The sequence below is a fragment of the Enhydra lutris genome, unplaced genomic scaffold (genome assembly GCF_002288905.1).
Source record: "Enhydra lutris kenyoni isolate GAN:26980312 unplaced genomic scaffold, ASM228890v2 scaffoldscaffold1, whole genome shotgun sequence".
NCBI classification, from domain to species: Eukaryota; Metazoa; Chordata; class Mammalia; order Carnivora; family Mustelidae; genus Enhydra; species Enhydra lutris.
The window spans coordinates 74,552,298-74,571,187 of NW_019154085.1; the positions used below are offsets into that span (position 1 = coordinate 74,552,298).

At 40.7% G+C, this 18,890-nt stretch overlaps 1 protein-coding gene across 1 annotated transcript in view; it reads right to left on the reverse strand.

Annotated features, from left to right (window-relative positions):
* LOC111151669 (titin) overlaps nt 1-18,890 on the reverse strand; it is a 270,197-nt gene that overhangs the window by 55,265 nt on the left and 196,042 nt on the right. Inside the window, 29 exon segments of the mRNA XM_022509842.1 lie at nt 611-916; nt 1,016-1,318; nt 1,407-1,703; nt 2,065-2,352; nt 3,025-3,324; nt 3,495-3,797; nt 3,895-4,194; nt 4,298-4,573; nt 4,827-5,129; nt 5,424-5,723; nt 5,821-6,105; nt 6,206-6,526; nt 6,848-9,814; nt 9,897-10,190; nt 10,277-10,576; nt 10,696-10,977; nt 11,088-11,396; nt 11,497-11,799; nt 11,893-12,192; nt 12,282-12,563; nt 12,664-12,966; nt 13,485-13,787; nt 15,287-15,568; nt 15,658-15,808; nt 16,166-16,314; nt 16,411-16,725; nt 16,817-17,116; nt 17,230-17,526; nt 18,483-18,800. Coding sequence (XP_022365550.1) covers nt 611-916; nt 1,016-1,318; nt 1,407-1,703; nt 2,065-2,352; nt 3,025-3,324; nt 3,495-3,797; nt 3,895-4,194; nt 4,298-4,573; nt 4,827-5,129; nt 5,424-5,723; nt 5,821-6,105; nt 6,206-6,526; nt 6,848-9,814; nt 9,897-10,190; nt 10,277-10,576; nt 10,696-10,977; nt 11,088-11,396; nt 11,497-11,799; nt 11,893-12,192; nt 12,282-12,563; nt 12,664-12,966; nt 13,485-13,787; nt 15,287-15,568; nt 15,658-15,808; nt 16,166-16,314; nt 16,411-16,725; nt 16,817-17,116; nt 17,230-17,526; nt 18,483-18,800 — 11,037 coding nt within the window.

The following is an 18,890-nucleotide window of genomic DNA, read 5'->3' on the forward strand; positions in this document are numbered from 1 at the left end:
CAAACTCACTCTCTATTAAATATAGACAACTGATTCTTGGCTCTCTTCCATTCTTGTTTTTCTTTTCTATATTCAGTGAAGGCTCTCTGATGATACTCTGGCTCTCTTTCCTTATTTCATCATGGGAAGAAAAATACATAGAGGGTGAAGTATTTCACCAAGTAATTAAAAATAAAGGGAGAAATGGTTATGGGAGATAAGAAAATAGAAGAAATGGTGAAATGGAAATTAGGATGGAGAGTCTACAATCACATACTTATGAAAAGGGGTAGATTAGATGATGAAAAAAAATGAGAATGACAAATAGCTCACTACTTAGTTTAAAAAAACGCTTTGTTTTCAGGATAAAATCCTATATTCCATATTCTTTTGAAGATATGAATTCTCATGTAAGTGTGAGTATGAAAAGCTTTTCAGCCACAGATCAGCTGGCATTCCATTTGATCTGTGTAGGATACCACACAGTACTAACCCAGCTCTCCATTACAAGGTACTCCTAGAGCTACCAACTCTAACGCTCATAAATAAACAAATCTACCTAAGGGAGTTCTATACTGCCTTTCATAATATGACTGATGAAGAAAACTCTATTTCTGCTGGTAATACTCACTTAAGATGTCCTTGGGACAGTGTTTGTCTGGCACATCACTGGGGTCGCTATATCCAATCTTATTAACAGCATATACACGGAACTGATATTCTGTGTCTTCCATTAGGCCGGTAACCTCAAAGCGGGTTTTCTGCAGCTTCTCTGGTAAATTGCACCTCACCCAGTTATCAGAGTCAGCTCGTTTTACTTCAACAAGGTAGCCAATGATAGGGCTACCACCGTCATAGGCTGGCTTGCCCCAAGATAGACTCACGGAGCTACGGGTCGTATCGTATACTTTAGGAAAAGCTGGTGGGCCAGGAGGATCTGAGGATAAATAACAGAAAAATTTCATTAAAAATCTCATTCCTGGTTGTTCAGGGTTGATTACAACACAAGATAGAGGACTCTTTCATGAAAACTTACACAGGGGGTCCCGGGCATAAACAGCTTTGGATGCATCACTGGGTTTCCCCGGTCCAGCCTTATTTATAGCGGTAACTCGGAATTCATATTCGGTGCCTTCTTGGAGACCTGTTGCTTTTATGGTTCTTTCTATAACAGGTTTTCTGTTGACTTTAGTCCAGTTAACTGCCTGGGTTTCTCGCTTTTCAACCAAATAGCCAGTGATGGGTGAGCCGCCATCATCTGCTGGTGGTTTCCAGCTCACCGTCATGTGATCTTTGGTTATGTTGCTAATAACAGGAGGATCACAGCGCCCAGGTGGGTCTGCAGAGATGGATTGAAAAGTTACTGGGTCAGTCTAAAAGGTAATCTTTAAAAAGTCAAACGAAAAACCGAAGGAAAATGTTCCTACCATATGGGTTTTTAGCGATTGCCGGTTCAGTGAAGATTGGATCGCCCACTCCGTATTTATTCTCAGCACAAATTCGGAACTGATATTCATGGCCCTCTATAAGTTTCTCCACACTGCAGCTGGTGATGGGCACCGTAGCCGAGACTTGTGCCCAGTTGGGCCTGCTTGTTTCACGTTTGTCAACAATATAGTTGGTGATTTCTGAGCCTCCGTCTTCAAGAGGAGGTTCCCAAGAAAGCATTGCACGATCTGCATACATTTTGTTGATTTTAACAGATGCTGGAGGCCCTGGTTTATCTGGAAGAGTACGAAAGACAAGTGAAGTCTTTCACTAACACATGTGAAATGGGGAATGAGTAGACTGGAGTTCTGGAGACCTGAATGCAGTCTTATATTGTCATTAACTTCCTGTATGACCTTAGAAAGTACGTAATTTTTCACAACCTTAATATCCTCATATGTAAGATATGTAACTGGAATATATCACTTCTGTTGCTCTTTTTAGCTCTAAAATGCCACTGCCCTGTGATGAGAATAATTCTCTGATTACAAATGATATATCAGGATATATATCTTTTCTCACATATGATTTTGTAAATTCTGTTACATCACATTAACCAAAGTAAAATATGAGAATCTAAGTAAGTGCATTAGTTACCTAACACTTGAAGCTTAATTGTGGCTGATTTGGAACCACTTGAATTTTCAGCAGTAATGGTATAGTCGCCCGAGTCCTTCCGGTTCACGCTGAACAGCTCCAGGGTGCACAGGTTCCGCTTCATGGCCATCTTTATGCCTTCCCTTGGCTTCAGCACTGTGCCCTCTTTCTTCCAAGAGACGGTTGGCATTGGTTTACCAAAGACAGTAGCATCCAGGCAAACATTGCTTCCAGCTTTTACGGTAAGCAGACCTTTCATAGCCACACTTAGTTCTATCCTGGGAGGAACTGGAAAGTAATAAGATCAGGATTTAATGTAAGCAAAGCCATATCATATCATTCTTGTTAATAAAAGTAGGAAATTAATATTTCAAGATGGGATTTTTATTTATTATAAAATAATATAGGTTTAGGGGATCCTGGGTGGCTTAGTCGGTTTAGCATCCAACTCTCAATTTCAGCTCAGATCTTAGGGTTGTGAGATCAAGCCCTGCATCAGGCTCTGTGCTCAGTGAGGAATCTGCTTGAGATTCTCTCTCTCTCTCTCTCTCTGCACCCCCCGTTGCACTCTTTCTCTCTCCCTCTAAATAAATCTTTAAAAAAGAATATAGGTTTAATAAGACGTTTGGTAATGCTGAAAGCATATAAAAAAAAGTAAATATCTTCCATAATTCCAACATCCTTCAGTTTTCACTATGACCATTTGGTGCATTTCCTTGTCATCTCTCTGCCTGTGTATGGTTGAAATTACAACGTCCTCATAGTTTTGTACTGTGTTTTTTTTTTTTTAGTTTACTGTGTTATTAAGATTTTCCATAATCATAATTTTTAGTTGTCTGTATACAAAGTACCTATCATTTTCCTTGTTTTTCTTCCCTCCCATGATGTATATTTTATTTTTATTTAAGAGAAAGGAAAATACATTTCTGTTGAGTATTATAGGCAGAGGTGGAATTTTACCATTTTCCGCCTGGATGGTCACTGGATCAGAAGGTTCGGAGGGCTGGCTGATGTTTACTGCAGTCTTGGCAATTGCTCTAAATTGGTACTGAGCATTCTCTTCTAAGCCAGTGACTGTGTACTCTTCCTGGGGAATCTGGTGAGGTGAGGTATTGCACCGTACCCACTTATCACCAGGAAGTTTGCAAGCTTCTACAAAGTAGCCAATAATTTTGCTGCCTCCATCATGTTTTGGACGAGCCCAGATGAGGGATACAGTACTCTTGGTAACATCAATAACTTCAGGCTTTCCAGGAGGATCTGAAACCATAAGAGGTACTCTTAGCGTTTCTCTTAACAGCAGAAGTTACAAACTTCCATATTTCAAAGTATCACCCAGAAATATTGAGAATATCTCTGAATAGAAGTAATAATCCTCAGAGACTTTGAGATTTAAATATGCTCCCATAATACGAACAAAAATTACTCACCAACTGGCATTCTTGCGGTTACGTATTCTGTTGGTTTGCTGGGTGGGCTGGATCCAGCTTTGTTTAGCGCATAGATTCTGAATGAATACTCGAGACCTTCTATGAGGCCAGCACAAGGATATTCAGTTGACCGGACAGGAGTATCGTTAGCTTTCACCCAGAGCAAGCTGTTTCTTTCTTTGCGTTCAATCAGATAACCAGTGATGGGACTCCCTCCATCACTGTCTGGTCTGTCCCATGCCACAAATATGCAGTCTTTGTTGACTTTAGTGACCCGTGCATTCTTCGGTTCACTAGGAACACCTGGAGAGGAGGAGAAGGGAGATGTTAGGTTTTTTTCCTTAAGTAACAGACTGGAAAGAAAACAACTTTTTTTTTTTCCTCTCTGAAAGAAACCTACCAAATGGGTACTTAGCCAGCATCTTTGGAGATGTGAGAGGGTCTGAAATGCCAAATCGATTTTCGGCACGGACCCGGAAGATATACTCCTGGCCTGGGATCAGTTTTCCAACTCTGCAGGAGGTTTTTGTCACTGAGGCAAGAGCCGTCACCCAGTCGCCTCGGCTCACGTCACATTTCTCCACTATGTAATTGGTGATGTTACTACCTCCATCCTCCAGAGGGATGTGCCACGACAGGGAGCAAGCGTCAGCGTCTATCTCAGAAATGTCAAATGGGGGCTGAGGGGGCCCAGGAGCATCTTCAGAAACCAAGAGAAAGAAATATAAGAACAGGGATTTGACAGGAAGAAAATGTTTCTGATTGTCATATCTAGGTAGCCATTTGTCTAAAGCTTAACCTACCCATGACGGTAACTTTGATTTTCTGAGTGTCTGTCCCAGAGCTGTTCTCTGCAGTGAGGCTGTAGTACCCGCTGTCTTTCCTGGTAACATCCTTTATGATCAGGATGGAAGAGGTGTCTGCTTTATGCACCGCCAGGTGACTGGAAGTGACGACGTCATCTTCTCCTTTTTTCCATTTACAGACTGGATTAGGCTTTCCATACACATGGGCTTCAACTCGGAGTTTCTTCCCAGCTTTAATAGTAATTTGCTCTGGCATAAGGATCTTTGGAGGCACTAAAAGTAAAACGAAAATTCGTTAAGTTTGTGGGGAGGCTAGAGTTCCTCTGATGGGAGCTCTACTAGTGTTTCTCAGACTGTGGGTGGCAACCCATTAATGGCTTCGAGTTCATGATTGCATTACAGCTACTAGTATTTTTGAAGAAGAATAAGATTGAGCCAAAGAGAAAATATGAGAGTCCAGTCTATTGTGAGAAGAAAATTCTCATGGACTTTCATCACATGATAAAAGGAGATGGCGACCACTTACACAGCTGTTCTTTGGCTTCATATACTCCTTCTGCTTCCCTTGGCAAACTAACTCCAACGGCATTTCTGGCCGCTACTCTGAATTTATACTTCTTTCCTTCCTTTAGGCCAGTGACGACAAGGCTGAGATCTTTTACCACCGAGTATTCTGTCCAGCGGTCTGCAGGCTGCTCCTCCTCTCTGTAACTGATGATGTAGCCATCAATTTTGGCACCTCCGTCACGCAGGGGAGGTAACCAGGCTAACACAGCGCTGTTTTTGGTCATTTCAGTAACTTCTAGTTTCCTTGGGGGATCTGGCTCGCCTAGAAGAAAAATGGGATTCAGAAAAACTGTCCAGGTATGCTAAGCCAATCCCTTTTTACTCTACATAAATGTTTGAGTATGCTGCTTGCTTGGAAGCATCTGGAAACTGGAGCTCAGTGTGTTGAAAGTGGGAAGTACAAGATGGGGCAGATTAAAACACTCTTCAATGAGTGAGTTAGAGATTTATTTGTCCTGTTTGGGTTTCTACAAATTAAAGCCCTTTGGTGTGGTAGATGAACGTGTTTCAGTATCTTGAGACTGGAGTGAAAAGGAGGAAAAAGGACGGTCCTTACTCAGAGGATCTGATGCAAGCACTGGTTTGGGGACATCTGCTGGCACGCCAGGACCATATTCATTGACGGCAGTGACTCTGAAGAAGTACTCATTCCCAGGGACAAGGTTGGTGACTTGGAAGCTCGTTTTCTTGATTTCCGGGGTAACTGTTGACCACGTCTTTCTTTCTGCCTCACGCTTCTCCACAATGTAATGTGTCACTTGGCTCCCACCGTCATTCTCAGGAGGGGCCCAGGAAATGTGGCATGACGTTTTAGTGACATCTGAAACTTTTAAATCAGTCACAGGTCCGGGAGTATCTGTAAAGAGCCACAAAATCAGATATACAGGTCTCTTCAGCCTTCTTCTTAACTAATGTGTTTTCGAAGGGGAAGAAGGAGCTTGTTAGTAACCCACCTAATACTCTGACATTCACAAACACGGCCTTTTCTCCTGCTGGGTTCACAAGTGTCAAGGAATATTTTCCCGAGTCATCACGGGTGGAATTGGGGATGACAAGGAAGGCCATCGTGTCCACCAGATCAACTTGTCCTTTTCTGACCACATTGTCTATACCCACTTTTCGCCAAGTGACTTTAGGAGCAGGTCGTCCTCTCACTATGGCAAATAGTCGGATAGGGCATCCTGCTCTCACTATGACCAGTTTTCTCATGCTGGCATCCAGATCAATCTCCGGAGGTTCTGCAAATGATATAAAAACCATTAGTTGACATTTTGGAATGTGGGGAAATCATGCAAGAAGTGTAAAGTGAATGAATCCTAGGACAAAATAGGGTCTCACCAAGGATTTCTTTAGGTTTGATAGCATCCTTTAGTTCGGCAGGGCGCCCAATGCCAGCTTGGTTTTGGGCACACACCCTGAACTCATATTCCTGGTTTTCATCCAAGCTGGTAACAGTGAACTCCATGCGAACAAGTTGTGCGGCAGCATTGCACCTTTTCCAGCCTTCATCAGGAGATGCATCTTCTCGTTTTGGTCTCATTTCCACAACATATCCGATTATTGGCGCGCCACCATCATACACTGGTTTTCCCCATCCAAGAGTTATGGAACTTTTGGTTGTGTCGACCACTTTGAGATTGGTTGGTGGACCAGGTGGTTCTGAAAATAGTAAATATATAAGAATGAATATACCCTTCATTAACTCTAACTGGTGATACTCCAATGTGTAGTTTATATTACAAAGTCGTCCATTTTCAGTTAATCAAAGATAGGACATTCAACTTCTCAATCACTGAGTCCTTATTTCCCTTTATAAATTTAGAATCTACTGTTGTTTGTACATTTTAGGTGATCTGGTAAAAGATCTACTTGGAAGAATATTGGCTAAAGTTTTGAAGTCATGGATTTAACTTATTTGTCTAATACCTCTGTGCTCGGGATTAAGATTTGCTGCGAAATTAGAAAAAAAGAACATCATACCTATGGGGTCTTTTGCCACCACTGGCCTTGAGGGCAAGCTTGGTTCTCCAATTCCAATTTCATTTTCTGCCTTGACACGGAACTGATATTCATGTCCTGGGAGGAGGTTCTGTACTTTGAGACGTCTCTCGGGGATTGCACTCTTGTTAACAGGGACCCATCGTACTGAATGTTTTTCCTTTTTCTCCAAATAGTATCCTGTGATGGATTTTCCACCATCATATTCAGGTGGATTCCAAACCACGGTCATCTCTTCTTTGCTTACTTTGGTGACTTCTGGAGGATCTGGGCGACCAGGTCTATCATATTTGGTTTTTGCAATGACTGGTTTACTTTCTGTTGGAGGCCCTGTGCCTATTTTATTTTCTGCACGGACTCTGAAAATATATTCATTTCCTTCTATGAGACGTGTTACTGTAGCACCGGGTGTTAAGACATTAGCAGAATAGGTAGACCAAACCATTCGCTTACTCTCACATTTTTCTAGAATATAATTTTGGATTTCACAGCCACCATCATCCTCTGGTGGATCCCAGCGAATAGTACACCGATCACTGGACACATCAGTAATTTTCAGATTTCTTACAGGACCAGGCTTATCTAAAACATTGACAGTAGCATAGGCCACAAAACTGCCAGCCGTGTTAGTTGCTGTAATTACATATTTACCGCCATCACTTCGCTTTGCTTTAGAAAGAGAAAATTTGGATGAATCAGCACTGGTATCAATCTTGACCCTTGGTGATCTTGTTAAGTCTGTAGCATCTTTGTCCTTGGTCCATAAAACTTCTGGGAATGGTTTGCCTCTAACACCTGCCTCAAGTCTAATGGTGTCTCCTGCTTTGACAGTCAGCACGCCACTTAATTTCAGATCAAGTACTGGTTTCTGTAAATCTTCCTTCACAACAACTTCCTCTGTCTTCACCCAGTCACTTTCCCCACCTTCATTCTTTGTTTGCACTCTGAACTCATAAATCTGGTTTTCAACACATCTGTCAACCATGTAATGGGTTTCTTTAATGCTTCCTTTATGCACTCTTTCCCATTCATCAGAGCCCTTCAGCCTCCTCTCAACGTGATAGGACAGATTTGGGCTACCACCATCATAATCTGGCCGCCGCCACTTGAGATAGACAAATGTCTTTCCTTTATCTGCAATGTGAAGGTTTTCAGGCTCACCTGGCCTATCAATAGGGTTAATAGCCAGAATTGGAGTTTTTGTTTCAATGGTTGGACCAACTCCTACTTTATTCTCTGCACAGACTCGGAAATAGTATTCGTTGTTGGCTAAGAGGTTGGCCTTAATTAATCGCTTAGTGGCATCTGAAGCAACAATTGACCAGCCTTTCTGGTTTGGTTTGCGATATTCTACTATGAAATTCGTTATTTCTGAGCCACCGTTATCTAGTGGGTTCTCCCAAGAAATTGTACAGTTTTCTTTGGTTACATTGCTAACCCTTAAATTCTGGCAAGGCCCAGGTCGGTCAAGAACGTTAACAATGGCGGAACCTTGGGCATGCCCACTGGTATTCTTGGCTGAGATAATATACTTGCCATGATCAGCTCTAACAGCATCTTTAATCTGTAATTCAACACGAGGTAGATCATGAATTATGTCAACCCGCTTTTCTCGGACCAATACTTTGCCTTCCTTGGACCAAGTTATGTCTGGATCAGGTCTGCCTCTGACTCGAGCAAGAATGCGGATAGTTTGGCCCACTCTAACGGTAATAACATCACGACAAGTAACATCAAGTTCTACTTCTGGAGGATGAAGGATGTCTTTCGCAATCACAGATTCTGCTAGTTCTCTTGGCTCTCCCTCTCCCACAATATTAGCTGCCTTTATACGGAATCTGTACTCATTTCCTTCAACTAGTCCAGGTACCCTAAAGGCACACTGCCTAATGAGTTCATCTTTATTAATCCTATTCCACTGTGTTGTACCAGGTTTCTGACATTCCACTATGTAGCCTAGAATGGGGCTGCCACCATCACTGAGAGGCTTTGTCCATACCAAGTCAGCTGTTTCTTTGGTCTTGTCTTTCAGTTTAGGATTAATTGGTGGTCCAGGTGGTTTGATGGGCCGGCAAGCTTTTATTGGGTCAGAACTTGGCGATGGATTGCTTAGTCCTGCAAGATTTTCAGCAAAAACCCTAAACTCGTATGTATTTCCCTCATACAGTCCAGTCACTCTAAACTTCAGGTCAGGTATGGGTGTTTTGTTGACTCTCACCCATTTGCCAGTTATTTCTCGACGTTCCACATAGTAACCAATTATTGGACTGCCGCCATCAGATTTTGGCAGTGTCCAAGACACTGTTGCAGCATTTTCGGTAATGTCAGTAACCACTGGTTTACCAGGAGGAGATGGAGGACTAAACTTATGTTTAGCAACAGTAGGAACGGAGTCAAGGGGAGGACCAACACCCATCTTATTCTCTGCTCTGACTCGGAAAATATATTCACAGCCTTTTTGCAGATGTGGGATTTTCAGCTTTGTCTTACTGCTTCCTGATGAGACAACACCCCATGTGCCTTTCCTTGTATCTTGTTTCTCAACGATATAATTTATCACAGGGCTTCCTCCATCATCCTTTGGTGGCTGCCATGAGATAGTCATATATTCTGGGGTAACATCCAGAATATTAATAGGACCTGTTGGTGGACCAGGAACATCAAGAACAGTAAGATGTACAGCTACTGTTTTGGTGCCAGCTGCATTGGAAACTGTGATTTGATATTCCCCAGTGTCTCTCCTTAAGCAGTTCTTAATAGTAAGTACTGATGAGAAGCTGTCAGTTTCAACTGTGTAGTGTTCATCTGTTTTGATCTCACTCCCATCCGTTGTCCACTTGACAGTGGGAATGGGTACGCCTCTTATGATGGCAGGGAACCTGACTGTAGTTCCAGCTTTTACCACAAGGCCTTCAATTAATTTCACATCTAGTTCCACGGATGGAGGCACTGGAAAGTGAACATGAAAAAATTAGATGTTGATTTTCGCAACATGAATTAAAAAAAATAATAATGCCAGTCCAAAAATTACCTAGTTTTTCTTGACATTCTATTGGGATAGTTGTGTCAGGGAGACCAAGACCCACAATATTTTCAGCTTTTACGCGGAAGCTATACGTCTTTCCTTGCTGCAGTCCAGTAACAACACACTCTAAGTTTGTCACAGTCTTGAACTTAATCCAGTCTTCGGTGCCCTCTTCTTGATATTCCACCAAATAGCCAGTGATTGGAGAGCCACCGTCACGATCAGGCTTATTCCAAACAAGTGAGACTTCAGTCTTGTCGACATCTACATGGTGTAAGTTTTTCGGTGGCCCTGGGGGATCTTTTCAAAAGAAGAAGTTATGATGAGTGAATAACATTCTCAGAGACAGTCAGAGAAAACCTCTGTATCCAGAGAAAGCAACTTACGGAGAGGATCCAGAGCCTTGATGGGTTTAGGTGTTTCAACAAAAGGACCACGTCCATACTGGTTCTCAGCAGCTACCCGGAAGAGATACTGATTGCCTTCAGTAAGGTGTTTAGCCATGTGGCTCTTCTTCTTGGATGTAGCTGAAAGAGGTGACCACTGGGAGGTGGCAACATCTCTCCTCTCAACCACGTAATTTGTAATAACAGAACCACCATCATCCAGTGGTTCCTTCCAAGTAAGGTAACAAGAGTCTTTCCTAATTTCACTGACTTCCAGATCTCTAGGTGGCCCCGGCTTATCTGAAAGTGTTAAATAATGAAGTTATAATAAGTGATTTAACCCAATAACAGCTCAAAATGTATCAAAATTTATTTTTAATATGTTATGACATTAAATACATAAGTATGAAAATTCTCACCTAATACGAGGACTTTTACTGAGACAGTTTTTGAACCAGCTGGATTCTCCACTGTTAAAGAATAAATTCCGCCATCTTCATGGGCAGCATTAGGAATTTCAAGCTTGCTACCAACTGGAGTAACATCGATTCTTGCTTTAGTTGGAGCTTCTCTGTCTCCTTTCTTCCAAGTTACTTTTGGGAATGGCACACCTTTGATGACAGCACTAAGTCTTAGAGTATCACCAACCTTTATGTGTTGTTCTCTTGCCATGTTGGCATCAAGAATCAACTCTGGGGGTTCTGGAATAAAGCAAATAGTACTTCAGATTTGATTTATGTATTTTACAATGAAGCATATACAAAGAGACACCTATCTTCTTTGCTATTATAGCTGAGATGATTTTACTCACCAAGTCTGTCTTTTACTAGCACTGGCTCGGGAACATAAGCTGGATCGGATTCACCAGCTTCGTTGACTGCCAATACCCTGAACTTATAGGTTTGACCATCCCGAAGACCGGTGACTTTATACTTAGTTTCAGGACATGACTCAGGAGTGTAATTAGCTCTCTTCCACTCTTCATCTCCAACTTTCTGGTACTCAACAATATAACCCAGAATCTTGCTCCCGCCATCATGACGTGGTGGCTGCCAGGTTAGATCAACTGAATTACACGTTGTATCAATTGCTTCAGGATTAATTGGTGGACTTGGTTTAGCTATGTAATAAAAGAAAAAAAAAAAACAAAAAGGAGTTAGAACACAGCCGCAAACCAAGTTGGATAACGTGAAGACAGAATGAATGCTTTAATATTGTACCAATTGGATCTTTAGCAAAGACTGGTTTGGATGGTGGGCTTGGATCGCCAATACCAATTTCATTTTCTGCAGCAACCCGGAATTCATACTGACACCCTTCTAGAAGATCAGGAACCCTGAATTTAGTGTATGGATGGATGGGCTCTTTGGTAACTCTAGCCCATCTTTTTGACATAGTTTCCCTCTTTTCCAGGATGTAGTTTGTGATGGGCTTTCCTCCATCATTTGGCTTGTTCCAGGTTACTAATGCAGAGTCTTTGGTAACCTCTGTGACAATGGGCTGCTCTGGTGCATCAGGAACCCCTACGACAAACATTAGCAGAGCGTGTTAGAAATGTCATTTTCCCTACTAACAATATTCAACACAGAATCACTAAAAGGAAATGTAATGCGTACTGAAACGATCTTTGGCTTTCATGGAATCAGACACCAGAGGATCACTTATTCCATACAGGTTTTCAGCATATATCCGGAAAATATAATCTTTTCCTTCAAGGAGTTTAGAAACTTTGCATGTTGTTTTAGCACTTGCAGATGTCACAGGCATCCAAATGTCTTTGCCCACCTCCTTCTTCTCAATAATGTAATTGGTAATTTCACTGCCTCCGTCATCTAAAGGTGGCTTCCAAGAGATAACCATGTAATCTTTGGTCACCTCATCGAAAATAACTGGTCCTACTGGTGGTCCAGGACGGTCTGCAGAAAAAAACACAGCCCAAAATGTAATTGCCCATTCTGCTTTGGAAAGAACAGAATATCTATTCTTCTTGCTAAAGGATACTTACCAACAACATTGACTTGACAGAACCCTTTCCTGGAGCCTGTACTGTTCTCCACAACCACGCAGTATTTGCCGGAATCTGAACGTTTGGCCTTGATCTTCTCTAGAGCAAGTTTTGTTGGAGTGGTCTTTATCTGAGTGCGATCATCCTCCAGCACATCAGCTTCATCTTTGAACCAAGTAATTTTAGGCTTTGGTTTGCCTGAGTAACGGCCAGTGAGAGCAAAAGCTTCACCAACCCGAACTGTGAGCTTATCTCTGAAGTCGAGGTCAAGGGTTGGAGGAGCTGAAATTGTAATTATACAGGCAAGTCAGTTTTACTGATGTCTTATGGCAAATCTGTAAGTGTACAAGTTTTCAGAGCATGAATTGCATTTGACACATACCCAGGTCATCCTTGCAAGTGATGGGCTTGGTACAAAATGATGGTTTGCCTTGTCCCACGATATTCACAGCACTGACACGGTACTCATAGGTATCACCTTCTTTTAAGCCTTTCACAGTGTATTTTCTGCTAAGCAAGTTGTCATTTGTAACCTTGTGGAATTTCTCAGTTCCAATGAGGCGGCTTTCTAGGACATAGTTGATAATTTCTGATCCACCATCATACTTAGGAGGATTCCAAATCAAGGAAACAGAATCTTTAGTAACTTCTTTGACTTCCAGGTCTTCAGGACGCTCTGGTACAGCTGCAAGTAAAATACAGAATTACAATGAAGAAAAGGTCATGTTAAAAAATGTAGTAAATCATAGTAAATAGTAAATGATACTTTTGGAGGACTGCACTTAAACGTTAAATTATTTGCTTTGATAAGTAACAGAAAGTTCTCACCATAGCACTATTAGAGTTAAAAAAGACACCACCCAGTCTAATTTTCTATGATAGATGAGGAAATAGAGGTTCGTTGAGGCCAAATCATTTAAGAAAGTTCTCCAGAGTTGGGATATTATTTCATATTCATGACATTAAGTGGAAAATTAAAAAAAATAGTGTAGTATCCATGGAGGAATTGGAAGACTCCTATATTCCCATAATGTCTCTCACGATCGCATTCAAACACCACCAACATGAGGCTTTGAGCATTTGTCTACTGAATGCTTTCAAGGGAATGAAATGTTTAGTCTCGGTACACATATTTTCACCATCCTCTTTTCCTAAATGAATGAAGAAGTGATTAAGGATGAAATTATTTTAAATTGCACTTACTTATTGGATCTCGGATGACAAGAGCGGTTGGTGTCTCAGTAAATGGGCCTATGCCAACACTGTTTTCGGCTGCAATTCGGAAAAAGTAGGATTTTCCTTCAATGAGACCCTGGACAGTAGCATTCTGTCGGGTAACTGTGTATGTCACTGGGGTCCATGCTCTGCGGTCAGATTCACGCTTCTCAATGACATAATTGGTGATTGGAGAGCCTCCATCATCTTCTGGAGAAAACCATGTCAGTTTGCAGGAGTCATTGGTTAGGTTGTGAGCCTGGAAGGGTGTTCCAACAGGACCTGGCACATCTGGGAAAAAGAGGAGACAATTTCTAGCCGGCTGTTTTCAGTGAACAACCGGGCTCAACATTTGTTACCCTCTGTGTTTAAAAAAACAAAACTGTTATGAATAAGATTTCATGGCTATTGATTTTTTTCTTCCCCATGGTATCTATATTCATATTTTTAAATGAAGTACGTTTATAATTACTGTTTGCCACTGTTTTAGTAGAAGCTGCAGGAATAGTAATGTGTGTGTATATATATAACATATGGGTATTTATATATGTATGTTTATACTTTTTTTTTGTAATTTGTAAGTCCAGATAGGGAGCTGCTAGAAGGAGAATGCACAGAAGGAGACAGGAAAAGGGGTGAGGGGTGGCATGGCTACTTTCTGTTGTCTAGTTTACTCTCCAGAAGGGAAAGGGAGAGAGAGCTTTTTCTAGGTGACTAGTAAATCAATAAGGAGCACGGGAATTCCCAAATCTCAGAAGGCCCTTTGAGAGGGCTGGAATTCAACCTTGAAAGTGTACTGGTTCTCAAGTTAAAATAATGGGTGTTGAAGAGCTTGAAACTAACCTAAAAGCTTGTAGGACTGTTGGGTCAATGAGATCTTTTCCCTCATGCCTTTTTCATTAATGAAAACACAATATGTTTACATATCATTAATTATGTTCAGTAGAGAACCAGCTATTTTCACATAAAAACTCATTGTTTGGAGTATGATTGTGCCTAGAGACATGATGAGAGTGAAATCTGAGTGGGAGGGGTTTACTCTCTGAGCAAATCACTAGCATAAAGCAGCCAACAAGGGGCATGAAAAACTGTAGAGTTCACCTCTATTCAGTGACTAGAAATCTAATATTGATAATCAAATATCATGCTTTTTTTTATTATGTTCAGTTAGCCAGCATATAGTACATAGTTTTTGATGTAGTGTTCAATGGTTCATTTTAGTTGTGTATAACACCTAATGCTCATCACACGTGTCCTCCTTAATACCCATCACACGCTTTTCAATTAGAATACTGAAACCCTTCACAGAGACTTTTGCTTTATCATGATAATTAGCAAGGGATACACTCTCATGATGTGAAATTGATCAACCTTAGTAAATTATTAGATATTCATGTACATGTGCAGGAAACTTGCTTTTATAGAAACTATATAAAACATAGTGCTTATGGTGGCATGTCATATAAAAAGGCAATATACAAAATTTTATTTAAAAAACTTTGTTTTTATATAACATAAAAACATAACTTTTTAATGTTATATAAAAAGACAACATATAAAACTGTATTTATAGAAGTACAACAATATAAAAGAGGTATAAGACAAAAAAAAAAGAGGAAAGATTTTTAAATGTTAGCAATGGTCAGTTGGATTGTGGGTGATTTTTCTGATTTTCCAAAACATTTGTAACAGTTTTACTGTAACACAGCTTGGCTGTAGATGAAGTCAAAATGTCATTTTTAAAAGCTGCATGGACAAATTAAAGGTATTTACCTAATACATCAACATACCTAATACATCAACAATAATGGTCTTCTTTCTTTCTCCCCCTGCATTTTTGGCGAGAAGAGAATAGACACCTTGGTGGCTCCTCTGGCAATTCTTGATGACCATGGAGGAGCTAATGGCTGTGGTCTCGATGGTAGCTTCTTGAGGTAATGCTCTTTCATTCATGTTCCAGGTGACAGTTGGAGGAGGTTTTCCAGACACATACGCAATGATCCGGATCACCCCTCCAGCGTGAACCACAATTCTGTCTCTGACACTGGCATCTAGCTGAAGGTCAGGTGACACTGGAACACAATTGAAAATTACAAATGTGGTTTTCATTACCAATCCAAAAGACAAATATGGAGAAAATAATAGCAGTGTGAATAATTACCAATTCTGTCCTTCATTTCAATGACATCTGTGACTTCTCCAGGTTCTCCAATGCCTGCAATGTTGACTGCTCTAACTCTGAATTTGTAGAAAGCTCCCTCTTTTAAGCCTGTCACAACAAGCTTTGTTCCTCTCACTTCTTTATCTTTAGCCTAGGGAAGGATTACATGCATTCAGTTCTTTGTAGCTTCTTGTTTTCACGGCTTTCTGAAGTCTAACCAACAGCATATTTAACCACTCTGGGAAAATTGTTGCCACTTTAGGTTTTGCGGATCAGATATTGCAGGTAAACACTGCAAGAAATGTCTTGCCAGGAATTGTGTTTTAATAACAATATTAACTTTTGATTAAATTTTTGACATAACAGGTGTTTGGATTATCAGTTGTAATTGTTTTCTGATTTCTTAATAAAAAGGTATTTTTATTTCTACAAATAGAAATTAATGTGATTCAGAATAACAGCTATACTTTTCGCTTATTTTATTTTCATAATGCCAAATGTTAGCTACCTGTTCCCATTCCTCTTTTCCTTCTTCTTTATATTCAACGATGTATCCAGTTACTTTGGATCCCCCATCTTTTAGTGGCGGAGACCACTCCAAATCCACAGATGATTTAGTCCAGTCTGTGACTTTGGGAATTGGAGGACCAGGAGGGGCTGGAAAAAACCAGTATACATAAGTATTCTTGACTTTTCCACGGCACTTTGGGGTGGAGTAAAAAAAAAAAAAAAAGGAATGGTTTCAAGGCTTACCAATTGGATCTCTAGCAGTCACTGGGTCTGATGGCAGACTTGCAGGACCCACACCAGCAGCATTGATTGCATATACACGGAACTGATAGTCAGAACCTTCGATAAGACCAGTCACTTTATAAGAAACACCCAGAGTCATGGCCTTGATAGGATCTCGGTTAACTCTCTTCCACCTCTTTGAAGTGGTGTCTTTCATTTCTAGCCAGTATCCTGTCACAGGAGAGCCTCCATCGTATTCTGGTTCTTCCCAATTGACAGTCATGGAGTTGCGAGTCACGCTGCTAACTGTTGGTTTATCTGGTGCTCCAGGGACAGCTGTGGAAAAGAAATCACATTGATTTCTAGAAATTATAAAAAACAAAACAACAGTAAGAGTGACTTTATATGTAAAGCATGTCCTACTTACAGAAGAGGTTTCTTGCTGTTTCAGGTTCACTGTCAAGAGGCTCCCCAATGCCAAATTTGTTCTGGGCCATGATTCGGAATACATATTCATGGCCTTCTAGCAATTTGGGAATTGTGTATGTGCACTCTTTAGGTTCACTGGAGACACGCACCCATGTCTTCCTGTTAGCCTCCCTCTTCTCAATTACATAGTTTGTAATCTTAGACCCTCCATCATCCAAAGGTGGAAGCCAAGATAATGTCATTTGATCTGCTGAAATAGATTCAAACTTTATTGGTCCCACTGGAGGGCCAGGACGACCTAAAATGGTTTTAAAAAGGAGAAAAAAAATATTAGAAGAATGGTTTTAAAGCCAAATAATATACACAGGAACAGAAAAACATGTAGTTTTAATTAAGCCGTGCTATCTTTACCCAAGACATTCAGTCTCATCTCCTTTGATGCTGTTCCCAGATTATTCACAGCTGTGATGGTATATAAGCCAGTGTCACTCCTGCGAGACTGTGGAATAACTAAGGTGCAAGTGTCATCCACTACCAGTTTGTTGACGTGCGTGTCATAGATAACAGGTTCTTTTTTGTCAGGCTTCCTTGGAGGAGCTTTAAACCAGGTCAGTGTTGGGAATGGCACACCTTTAATTTTGGCCACAATGTTAACATCTGTTCCTTCTTCAACCTCCATGAATTCTTTTAGCTCAATTGATGGTGGGCCTAGATTGTTTAAAACAACAACAACAACAACAACAATGTGGTCACTAGGGACAGAAAGTAGAATTTACAGTGCCTATAAAGCTATTTGTATCTACTATAGACAGGCTTCCTAGCCCAGCCCAATATGAAGAACAGATCTGACTTCAGTTTATACCAGTTTGGAGAGCAGGTATATGTAGTCATCATCCTTTATTGGACCTACATGTGGCTACGTAATCAACTCTTGCCTCTCCCTTATTGGGCGTTATTATGCATGTAGATAATGAAAGAGGGCAGAGAGAAGTGAAGATTGTGATAGCCTAGGTTTAGAGTTCTTTCATGATATTCCCTTTAATATAGATGCGTATTTTCTTAAATATGCAGAATTATGAGAGGACTTACAGTTTTTATTCTGAGAGAATGCCCTCAGAAATACAACTACTAGTGGAGGCAAAGCAACTTCCCATTTTCCATGAATGCAGGAGAACGTGCAAAGAGGGTAGTGACTACAACCCTCCTAATTTTAGAAGAAAGAACTGAACAAACACAAAGCAGTAGGGATCGTAACAATAACAGAGGAAGAATTATTACCATATTTGTCTATATTAATCTATTAAAATGGATGTATCTTTTTCTTAAATAGAGAAAAAGAAACTTGATTGGGAAGATAAATGGGGTTCAGAACTTGCTGAACAAATAACTGCTTACTTTCTTCCCCTTTTGAGGATCATGCAGAAAATTATAGTATGGAAATTCCAAATGTCATCCCCTTCAAATAAGGGAAAAGTTTAATATGTAAGGAAATAGGATAATTCAGTAGAAGTTGAGGGAAAGAGTGATTAATATGCCCATGTTCACCTTCCACTCACACTAGCCTCCTGATGTACAGATATTTTTCTTTCTACTCTGGACTGATATTAAATTACTAGGAAGGGGTTCCTAGAGAGGACATTCTCAGTTAATACGTGGGGGCTTACATGTCTGGTCTTTGACAGTCACTGGGCCCACAGTGGCTGAAGGTTTGCTGACTCCTGCAGCATTCACAGCCTTGACTCTGAATTCATATTCGCCACCCTCGACAAGGTCTTCAACAGTAAATTCTAGTTCTTCCACATCACGCTTGTTGCACTGTTTCCAAGCTTCTTTCTTTTTCCCAGTAGGGTCCCATGCAAGGCACTCAACAATATAGTGGGTGACAGGGGAGCCCCCATCATTCTTTGGGGGTTTCCATGATAGGTGTACTGTGTTCTTTGTTATGAGGCCAATCTTGAGTTTAATGGGGGGATCAGGAGGATCTTTAAAAATAGGTAAAGGAAGTATTAAGCATTGTTTATAATGATATATTTCAAATTTGAGGAACTATTTTAATCTCATATTAGGAAAAA